The 11,602-nt window shown below is 41.8% G+C and overlaps 1 protein-coding gene across 1 annotated transcript; it reads right to left on the minus strand.

Annotated features, from left to right (window-relative positions):
• Nucleotides 1–10,637: 10,637 nt before the first annotated feature.
• On the minus strand, nt 10,638–11,602 carry LOC145436800 (ficolin-2-like). The gene is made up of 3 exons (XM_080314024.1): nt 11,372–11,602; nt 11,000–11,096; nt 10,638–10,864 (listed from the first exon to the last, which is right to left on the minus strand). Exons 1-3 carry the CDS (start codon nt 11,546–11,548, stop codon nt 10,755–10,757), a joined length of 384 nt encoding a protein of 127 aa, XP_080170150.1. The 5' UTR covers nt 11,549–11,602; the 3' UTR covers nt 10,638–10,754.

Genomic DNA, 11,602 nt, shown 5'->3' on the forward strand with positions numbered 1-11,602 from the left:
GTACACAGTCGGATAAAAGCAGCGTGTAAATGGTAGTCCTATAGCTGGCGATCCAAGAGCTCAAATTTAACCAACTGGTCTCTATCGAGATCTAGTGTCGCACAGCTTCCGAAAACACAACTTAAAATGTGAGCATGGCAATGGAACCACTCCGAATTAGCCGTCAAAACCGATTGTTTCAAACAATCGGAGCGCCGCAACACAATAACCAATTGACCATGATCATGGAAATTGTATCGTGCGATTATCCGGAGCAATGCCGATTTTCAGACAAAACGGCAATGTCGGGGTGGTTCGGTTATTCTGACCAGCTTATAAATTGTGCTTCCGGAATCAGGGCGGCAGCAATAGATTTGGATTAAGATCAGTATTTTTAAATTGGAGTTAGCTCCGGAAATTGACAGATTTAAGAGGCTGGTGCGGAGCAGTGAAACCATGTTTAATCGTAATGCAAAAGCGTTTGATGTTTTACAGTGGCTAGTTAAATCACGCCTTTTTGATTCGACACCATATTTATGCTCGTGTCTGAAACCTTGTCTGGCCCGCGGTGATATCTAGAACGTCTATAAGTCTAGAAGTTCTAGATATCCCTGGTCTGACCATTGCTGTTTCAATTGCGTACTGTGAGAGGAGCTTCTCAAAGCTCAAAATGATAAAGTCTTATTTAAGTTCTACCATCAATGATGATCGGCCATCAGCTCGACCAATTCTTAATATAGAAAGGGACTACGTTTAAAAACTTGATTTTGAGGATATTGTCGCTAATTTCGCTTCGGCGAAAGCCTGAAAAGTTCAGTTTTGAGGCGGCTATTGATTTTTCATTTGCCTAATACAGGGGGCCAACCTTTTCGGCCAAAAAAACACATGAGATTTGCGAATCATTGCGCGGGGCACTTGGATGTTGAATGTTGATGACCTTTCATTAGTCGTCCGATGGGAGCGAACCGTACTCATGAACTAACCGCGCAAAGCGCTAACATTTTTCAAAGTTAATGAATGAGTTCGGCCAATATTATTGCCACTTGCATATATTGCGGGTCGCCTCTGTATGCCGCTCTGCTCAATTGACAAGGACAGGATTATACGGCCCTTGGGCATATAAATTTCGAAGATTCCGCTGTCGATGCGTCTATAATTTTGTGCAGAGGTTTCATTGCCTACCATCTTTCTGCAAGTACAGATACGAATTCGGATGTTGGACGACACGTTCTCTCATAATTGCAAGTATTTTCAGACTCAATTCGGTAAATTTTCAGGAGGGGGTACTAAAAGCAAAAAATTGAGCAACAACAAATCGCGCTAAGTGATAATAAAAATATCAAGTCAAATAAATCTACCACGAAATATCCTACGTTATGGTCATATATACGAACATCTACGAAAAATGTGGCTAGCGTCTGGCGATGCCAATGCGTCGGAACTGATGAATAAGTCATCATCAACAACCCAAATTTCCCGCTCAAGCTAATCAAATTTCTGGTTGGCTTTGCAAATTCACAATAAATTACATACTTTGTTGCGCCGATAGCACACGATAGACCATAATAAATTACATGGATTATTTATTATTTGATATTACAGCTAATTTCCGGAATTATGTCGCGAGCTACTCAAAATCTTCACGCGGGCGACGGGTTGGCCGCCCCTCGCGGGGGGAGGAGGCATTTTCAGCGAAAGCCATGGGCGGCAGCCCATGCTGCTACGCCACGGAGGGGGTAAAGCGGGTGGGTGAAGCGTTTTAGCCTCGAGGTCGCCAATGTTTATAAACCACTTACCGGGTGGTTAGTGCGTGAATTCGCCTTCGGAATGTGGCCTAAATCCAACTACACGCAGTGAAATCATTAACAGAACTGGAAAACTCTCCCTAGCATCCGTTAAATATGGCATTTCGCTTGTTTGTAAAGGCTCTCTTTTCGTAAGAATATGGGTAAAAGTCATAAATAAAATGTTACAAATCTTAATTCGGTCGTGTAAATCAGAGTGACAGTTTCCTCTGATCATTAAGCGATGTGGGGATACTGTAACGCATTCAATGCTCGCTTTGTTCTGTCAAATTGACGATTGGCGTTCTAGTTGGAAATACAGCCGCTATTATTGATGCTGCGGCTCGAGGCGTCATCAAAAACTAAGGAAACGGCACATTTCAGTTTCATACCCCTGTGATCTTTTACGTCGACCATACGATAGTTGAACGATGTGCTGGACGCGCGTGAGTTGTACTTTTGATACCGAGGTAAAGCAGTGGTAGGCGTAGCCTAGTGACCACGGGCGGTAGCTGATAGTTAACAATTTCCAGTTTACGCATATCTTTTATGTTTAGGACACCGAATCTTTTGAACAGTGATTCGTTGGACGCAAATCCTGACGCTTTTGGGGCCCGGGCTATGATACGAAGGAGCTGATGAAGTAGTTTTTGCAGTGATTTCAGTGCGCTCACACTGGCAGCGTGCCACCACCGCAAGCAGATGGTGGTATATTGTAACTTTGTTTAGAATAAAGATTATCAGAAGGTCTCAGATTGGCATGTATTCTCAAAGGCTGTAGCACAGACCACAGTTCCGTGATAATTATTTTTTTTAGGCTGGGTATGACTATTGCAGGACATGTCCGAGTCCAGCAAAACCCCCATGCAGGTATGTCGCATTTTCCGAGTTGGAAATGATTTTGGCCTGGTTTGGATTTACGATGCAATACGACAGATGAGTTGATTTAAAATTCCTGTACCCAACGTGCGAAATAGCCCCGCAAACTTGCCCACGCAAACTGATTACTTTTTGAATTTAGATTTTGGTAAGTAGCCTACCGTAATTTTCCATGTATAATGCGAAAAATTTTACCGATTTTTTTACCTAAAATAAGGGGGTGCGCAGTGGCGGCTCGTGACAATATCGGGTGGTGGGGCAAGGGGTGCATGCGATTTTGATAATCTAAATGACGTCACAATAGTGTATTCCGACGTGAAAATGTGCCTTCGTAGTCGTCACACACAGTTTGTATGGTCCGTGTATAGACATTAGGCATGGTTAACTAGGCTTACGAATTTCAAATTTTAATAATATATTCATGACAGAAATATATTAAAACCCGAAGCTTTTCGAGCTGACACTCTTCAAATTATTCGGAAGAAAATATGAAGTACAGTCGTTCATACCTGCATATTTTAACGTTTGTATCAGTAGGCGTATTGCGCGAGGCGTAATTTCATAGTTGCAAAATGTTCATTGACGAATTCATTGAAATTTGGAATACCCATAATGACAGCGCTGAGAATCCTGAGCACATCTACTATAACTCATCTAGCTTATATCTTTACACATCCCGATTCTAAGAGAAGTCTCGTTGCGTTTTAATGTGCTGAAACCACGCTTGGCTTCTGCGGATGAAATCGTTGTGGTCAATATGATATAAAAAAAAAACTCGTCACTGCAGCAAAGTTGTTAGAAAGCGATTTTTCAACTATAGGAATTTTGAAAGTTCACCACTTCATGGTTACTACTTCGAAAAAAAGATGCATTGGAAGTCAACTCTAACCGAGTAATGTCGACGATCGGGTAATATCGAGACACCGTTTGCAGTAGAGACCACATGATTCAGATCACGATACCCAATTTTGTTCCAACTAGATACACTGCCTCTGGCACCAGCAGTGTAAAAGTGTGTAACGAGGCGTCCTTATCCTCACTTATACCTCAGCTATTCATATTTATCGAAATATGTAGGGAAAAAGCTAAGAGTGCGCATTCCTCCCGCGTACGATTAGATCAATGGACAATTTATAGACTGATAAGGACCGAGTCTCTTTACCTCTAATTATTGCTCTAAAGCAGACCTGGGCAAAGTGCGGCCCGCGGGCCAAATGCGCCCCGCGAAGCTATTCTGTATGGCCCGCGAAAGGTTATTTGCAATTCAAAACATAAAACTAGCTTTTTGAATGACTACTACCTCAACTGAGCAAGAAATTCGTTTACTTTGAAGCCTATTCATTAATGTTTAGGCTGCCTATACGTACCTCGCATGCGTAATCCAGATTCAAAATAAGGGCAATGTGGAAAAGTATGAGTAGCAAATAAAGTGACAAGAAGTCACTTCTTCCATATAGTTAAGTTCAAAGCTTGTTTGTTGCCATTGTCACATTTCGCTTTATACGTTATGTGTTTGAAATTGCTACGTGATACGTTTCCAAATCCCTAAAACAAGTCAATCAGTGCTCGCTATTACTATATGACTGGTCATATCTATCACCCATAATGGATTGTCAAAAAAAGAAAACCTAAAACTGAAATTCAAAGAAGGTTTAGAGAACTAAATATTTGCATACTGGAGTCAGGGGTAAACCCGTCTTTATAGTTTTTTCCGAGGATGCCACCGAGATTAAGGATTTTAATTAATATGGATCTTATGAAGAATAAAACCCGAAACACTCGGTAAAGGGAAGGCGAATTTGAGAAGAACTGCAACCTTCGCTCAACATCAAGGCTATCTAACCTGTACAGTGTACACTGCTCGGAAGGCAGCGACCAAGACATTAAGCTTTGTACTATCGCATATACATTTCACTGTGGTTCAGTGGTTCTAGAAGTGGGGGCGTGCAAGCATCTGAAAGGGGGTGCGAAGCCGCAGTTTTACGATTTTTTTTTCGCGCTAGGCGCGATCTACCCTCAGATCATTCTTGTTACTATGTGTTTTGTCCGACTTTTATATTTCATAATTCTCTCATCAACAGCCATAACCTTCCATGCCATCCAACTATCCGTTGGGATAGCTAGCATTCTGGTTGCACTTTCTATTATATTGTGCTTTCATGATCATGGACGCGGAATTTTTCTTTATCTAAAAAAGTTTCAAAACCACTGTTTTAGAGTCTTAATAGAAGAACGTGGATACGGGTTTGATGAGCGTTAGAAATGTATCATGTTAACATTGTTTCGAATCATGACAGCAAATAGGTATTTTTTTAATAACTGTCACCTTCTCATTATCCTACATAACATCAACACATTCACTGAACAGCATTTAATATCAATGTAATTTAGAAATAAAATTAAAACAAGTTAAAGAATATTGCTAAAATTTTTCATTCTGCCCGCCAACGTATTTTTGACTTCTCATTTGGCCCACAGAGGTTGGGCCTGTTATATTGAATCCAACACATCATTTTAAATTTGAAGAAGTAAGACGAAAGCAGCCTCGCAATTTCGGTCTCGGAACAACATAGGAGATTTTGGCCTTGAAACTGGAGACTGTGACATAACACAAATGACTAACCATCTAGAAGTCTGCTGTTAAATCGGCATCGGAAAATATATTACCGAATAAATACGTGAATGAAAGCCGTAAACTTAGTACACTGTTATGACATCATCGAGAAGTAGCCTCATGACATTTTCGGTATGGTACTGTCAAAATTAATACCAACAGCCTGTTCAGAACAGACCAACACCGAATCTTGCGTAAAATTTACTGAGGAATAGGCTGATCAACTGATCAGCTGTTAGCCGTCATCGAAAACGAAACAGCTATCGCGCTTGACAGGGGGTTGTAATTGTAAGCAAATGGCCTGAAGGCTACAATTTCACCGTGAAATTGGCATTGGAGAATATAAAATAAAAGTAAATATTTGAATGCAAACCGAGAATGTTGGTAAAGTGTTTCATGATATCATCATCTCATCACCTATCTCAGTATGGAATACAGTTAGCGTTAACACAGATACGCCGGCTTTTGCGTGAAATCCGCAATGCGTTAGGTAGGCCAAGTGTCAGATCAGCGCACATCTTTACCATACTCGACCTTGATAACCAAATTGCTGCCCTAATCATTGAGTGCCAACCTTGAGACTTGGCACAGCGTTCGATACTAAAATCAAGACATACCATGCAAAAGCTCATGACGGATCTAGGTAAGGAGCATCGTTAAAATCAATGGAGATCAATACCGGCTTTGCGTAAAATATGTTTGCGATAAATTACGAGTCAGCTCTCTCTCGACTTAGGAAACGAAATTACCACTACATAGTTCAGTGACAAACTTGAAACTTGGTACAGCGTTCGATACTAACATTACCGTACCAAATGTCATGACCGATCTCGGTATGGATCATCGTCAAAATCAATGGATACCAATACCGGCTTTTGAGTAAAATCTGTTTGCGATATAGAACGGATCAGCACACACTCAACTTCGGAAACGGAATTACTACCCTAAACTTTAAGTAGAAACCCTGAAATTTGGGACAGTGTTAAATACCACCATCACGACATGACATACCAAGTTTCAATAATTATCATGGTGTGAAACACCATCAAAATCGACCTATACCAGCAAAGGTCGACTAAACGCATATGACGGTACCCGACTTCAGATATAGATACGATTGTTACATGACACCTTAAGGGCGACCAGGCTATGTTGCCCCACCTGCTCGGTAATTTTATGAATAGGAGAGACTAAATCAGTGTTTCTTTATTGTGCGCGGCTTTGAGAGAATAGACAGTGAAAGCTTGTTATGAGCGCTACCGGGGCATGCCCCGGCTAGGCATTCGCAACGCGAAAACACGAAGACAATTCGATTTTTGCAGAGACTTCGCTATATATGGGCATTTACAAGCGAAATGACAAGAAGTATACGATTTTCGCTATATGATTTCGGTATATAAAGATTGCTGTGCGTCTATAAATGGTAAAGAAGTGTTATTGAACAGAATTTTAGGCGGGGCAATGCCCCAGTTGCCCTATAGGACGAGCCGCCACTGGGGGTGCGTATTATACATGGGTACAGCAAGCCTTGAAAAAAATCTCCCTCGATCACAAACTTGAAATCACACCTTTCTTGGTGTTTGTTTCCAATCGCGCATCACCTCTAGCCGTCGTACCCCGCAATTCGTATTATAGAGTGTAACGCGTAATTCGTATTATAGAGCAGTGGTTCTCAACCTTTTTCACCTCGCGGACCGGTAAAATTTCAGAAAATATTCGGCGGACCGGTGAACCTCCAAAATTGAAATTAACCCAAAATGTAACTTATGTCACCGTTTTGTTGCAAGTATATGGTGCTAGGGATTGACAGTTTGACGGTTCTGATCATCATTAATTATGATAAAGATGGCATCCCTGTGATTTTACGGTAGTGGGCCTGCCGATTCGATGTAAAATTGCCTCGCCCTGGGAAAGTGCTACCGCCGACAGTCGTCCACGGTCTTTCGTGTCGAAGGTCGTGGATGAAACCTACCACGCTATCTCGAATAATATTATTATATTCGGCAATATCGAGAGATGAAGCGTTTCGGAGTCTAACAAAGCACCTTTTCGTGCAACCTTGCTCATCATTGCCCACTACCACCAGACGTATAGGCCACTCTGGCTACTACGCATACAATGCTCCGCACGAAAGCACATGAATTATCAAAATTATCAGGTTTCCCGGTAGAGCTAATTGAAGTGTCGTCTTTGAAAATTTAGGACAAGTTAATTAAACATATTCGGGCTGGCCTGTTGGAATAATTACTTCGTTGCGTTGCATGTCATTATTTCGTGACTTATACTGTCTGGTAGGCTATGTAGTGAGTATATATTGAATTCGCCTAAACGTACTAAACCAAAAGACGGACACGATTCCAAATTGGTATTTCTTCACTGGCAAATAATTTGTCTCTGTGGTATGGTATTTTTCCTATGGGTACGTATTGCCAGGACAACGAGATTCGTGCCCAGCCATTTAAGCGCCTATGGACCATTAGACATATGTAGATCGAAGTTTTCGGTCAACAAATGGCAGTCTCTTTCGGCCAAGGTTTTCTCGCTGCCGAATTCTTTGGCACACTTTTCGGAGTTCCATGTTAGCTCAAACTTCATTGTGTGTTGGTGCGTCGTGGCGCGGAAATGGCTGACGTCAAATGCCTATTTCTATAAATCATGCGTATTTCTTGGAGAAAGGGCACCCAATAATCAAGACATTCAGTGACAGTAAATCGCGCAATGCGCGAAAAATGAATATTGAAAAAAGTTCGATAAATTTTCAAAAAAATACTCAATAATTTATGCTCATACACAAAATAATTTTGGGCCCCTTCAAGCTCAGCCCCGCTCCAATTGGGGGCTTGGGGCACGCCAGTTACGGTTCTGCGCAAGATTAATGAATCGAAAACGGATGATCGCACACACGGTTTGGTGAATCAGCTTTTACTTGTCGCTAGCACATCGTCAAATGACACGGCTTGAGCTTCAAGTCAAATTAAACATGTTACCTCACGAAGTTCTGGATCGGTTTAAAATTTGATGATTTTTTATTTTACGAATAGACAAGCCTTCAACATATTGCATCTTGAAATTATGATTAAAATTGTAAATTACCTCGCGAACCGGCAGGAAAGTCGTCGCGGACCGGCACCGGTCCGCGGACCGGCGGTTGAGAACCACTGTTATAGAGTGTAACGCGCTGCCAAATAGAGAAGCGTGTTTCCAATTACCGAAAAGCGTGTTGCCAATTAACGAGAGTGTCTGCACAGCACGCGGTCTCCTGCTGAGCTAGTTTGCCGTTTGTACGCGAGCGAAATTAGGTCGCTGATTGCTACAAGCGTTCGCGTGAACGACAGGCCTTAACAATCGCATATACAAGAGGCCATGTGCGTAAGATATATTCGCTTGCGTAATCAGTCGCTTCTTCAGCAGGACTGGTGCGCCCGACATAACCGTTGACCTGAGCAATCGCATCAGTAATTTTAATAGGGTAGGCCTCGTGAGCAAGATGTCGTATATGTCGCTAGCCTGAATTATCGCGTCGCCGGCATCGCAGGCTTTGGCTACTATCTACCCTCGTTTAGAGACAATGCCTTTAATTGTATTATGATTAGCGATGTTTTACTTTATGTCATGATTGTTCGACAGTGACATCGCAAAACAGAACAACATCGTGTAGTATAACACAACTATTCATGTACTGCGAATGCAGGATGCGTACAATACATGGGTACAGGCTTTTCCCCAGAATTTAGACGCCATTTTAAGAGTGCCTATTATACATGGGGGCGCACTATATTCGGAAAATTACGGGTAAGTGAAAAGAGGATTTATGAATTTTAATGCGAAACACCGCCTACAAAACACCAACACGTGCACTGTCCCTCGAAGTTTATTCACAGTTTAATTCCTGTTGATATCCCTGTTTTCGAAGTAGACAAGTGAATTCAAATATCGACACAAATTATCGCCAAGTTAAATGGGACTAAATCTGTCTGCGTATTATGAAAAGATGTGGTCTGAGAACATGTCTTTTGACGGTCGGGGAGGGGATGTTGATATCTGCAGAATTTCATTCCAATGAGTTTGTGATTATTTTGTGTCCTTCTTTTCACGATCTTTTGCGAAATTTCATCTCCGAGAAGCGCAGGAGGTTGGCGGTCCGATACCACCAAATCCCCTTGTTGCCTGTTTTGTTGAAGTTTCCATTCAGATTGCTCCAGCCGCAGCTCTGATACCACCAGCCTCCTTCGCGTTCAGAAGCGCAATTCCCTGGCAAATCATCGTGATCTGCGTCTTTCGTTGAGAATTGTCGATTGTTGTGAGGTGAGAAACCATCTCCGGTTGCATTACTGGAGTATCCGGATACGTGGAGTCGGTACTTGTCGGATCCGGGTCCGATGCGGAAGTCACTGTAAATTGTAAAATGAAATGGTATAATTAGAATTGTGTCGTCGGCGTCGAATGTTGTCACGTAACAAATACGGCTCAACTCGGAGATCACATTATTAGACCTAATATAATCGACTGCGTGTTGTTGCGGATTTTTTTAATGCGTTTCACATTCGAAATAAAAAAACGCTGAAATCGTTGCTTCAAAACAGGGGTTTCTAGAAATTCTAGAAATCCATGCTTTCAAACTTGCCTGTATATTGTATGAAAATGTAATTATGCCGGTCGTGCCGGTAAATATCAATAATAATCGTTCAAGGTTTCACAATTTTCCTTTACTCACTGCTGCGCTTGCCTCCCCTGACCACACGTCACTGGTGCAAACCCATACCGGAAGTCGTTGTCGGAAGCGTTATGCGTTACCATTACGTTCGCCTCAAACCTGTCTTGGTGATAGTGGATTTTGTTATCTCGTTTGTGTCAAATCGAAAGAGCGGATTTCCTCAAACAGGGCCGTGTATTTTATTGATTTCTTTTGACAAGCAGCTACAGAAATCACATGAAATGATTCAGCTTTAGACAAATATGGCAGGTGACTGGCGCAGTGTGTAATACTGCGCTAACTAATGGTGGCTGGTTCGAACCCCAGTTCGGGCAAGTTTCTAAGTGTCGAAGATTTACCTGAGCTGCTCATTGTCGACCCCGCTGTACTAACAGTGTCTTTAAAAAAAACAGAAGAATAGTAAGCCAAGCGTGCACGCTGTAAGAAGTCGGCCCCAGAGAGCCAAAGTTGGATGCATGCGACAGAGACTGTGGCCTAAGTGAAAGTAAACGATTGAAGCGATCCAAGCGAATGAAGAAGGATACGAAAGACACAAATATTGATGGATACAAAGTCATTGGAACTGATCTATATACCATATCGATGTCGCGTCGCACAAAGCCCAAAAGGGCTATATATGCGTCCACAGCGTGCGGTCCATATTGCGTAGAAGACGGTTGCATGCAGAATATATGAGCTAAATTTGAACTTAAGTTTGAAAGTTCTTTGACGGACAAATATTTTGAGAACCATAAAGAATGTTTTCAAAACAGACAAGAGACAATATGTCACGAGAACAGTTGCTTCAAACTTGCCTGTACTTAGCCATCCAATGAATTCCTGTGTCTTTCGTGATCATGTTGATTTCCAATTCCATATTTCCTTCCTTTGTACTTTCATGCAATTCCTCGAGTCCTGGAGACAAAGGTTGTGAGATGCAAGGAGTCGTTGGTTTTGAATCAAGCTACTTTGCCAGGATAAGCTTTAATACAAGGGTCATATCCATGACAAGATCGACTAAATCCTGGAATCAAATCAAAACCTTCCTACCGAGCCACAAATCTCCTTCACAATCCCCGAATCCGTTCACGTAATGGTCCCAATCTCGGTAGAAATCCACGTTTTCGTTTATTCGTCGCTGGAAAACCTGCAACGGAATTCAGCTAATAATATCAGTTTCAGAAATTTCATGAATCATATTTTCTGAATTTGTTTAAGAATGTGGCACAGGCCAGGGTTGTAACCATAAGTCACAAGACCCCGAGTCACAAGCCAATCTCACTTTTATAGTTTTGACTTGAGTCAAGTCTAGTCACCTGAAAGTCGTGACTCGAATCATTAGAACCCTGAGTCAAGTCTTATTTTGACATAAAACAAGTTGGCTTATAGCGTTGCAAAATAAATATTTGAAATGCTACTCACAGTCCATTCCTTATCGACAATGCATTTCTTCTTATCATCTTTAATTTTGCGTTGAAGTTCTTTCTGCATCCCCAAAATCCTCCCCGGGCCCTTTGTGAAAAATACACATAATTGAACCGTCAGCGGGGACGTCAATCGACTCGTATACCAACCCCACAGTCCCCCTTCGTGATCCATTCGCCGCTAACGAATCTTCTCATGCAAAATTGCGCTGGAAAAGAAAAAATATAG

This window comes from Botryllus schlosseri, chromosome 4 (genome assembly GCF_051294905.1).
Source record: "Botryllus schlosseri isolate E-star chromosome 4, Bs_hap1, whole genome shotgun sequence".
NCBI classification, from domain to species: Eukaryota; Metazoa; Chordata; class Ascidiacea; order Stolidobranchia; family Styelidae; genus Botryllus; species Botryllus schlosseri.

Bases quoted from the DNA above. Each gene is read 5' to 3' on its own strand.
- LOC145436800 (XM_080314024.1), bottom strand. From the start codon at position 11,548: ATGGATCACGAAGGGGGACTGTGGGGTTGGTATACGAGTCGATTGACG. The intron at 11,097-11,371 runs GTGAGTAGCATT...ATTCCGTTGCAG, and splicing joins TTGTCGATAAGGAATGGACT to GTTTTCCAGCGACGAATAAA. The intron at 10,865-10,999 runs GTAGGAAGGTTT...CTTTGTCTCCAG, and splicing joins TGAAGGAGATTTGTGGCTCG to GACTCGAGGAATTGCATGAA.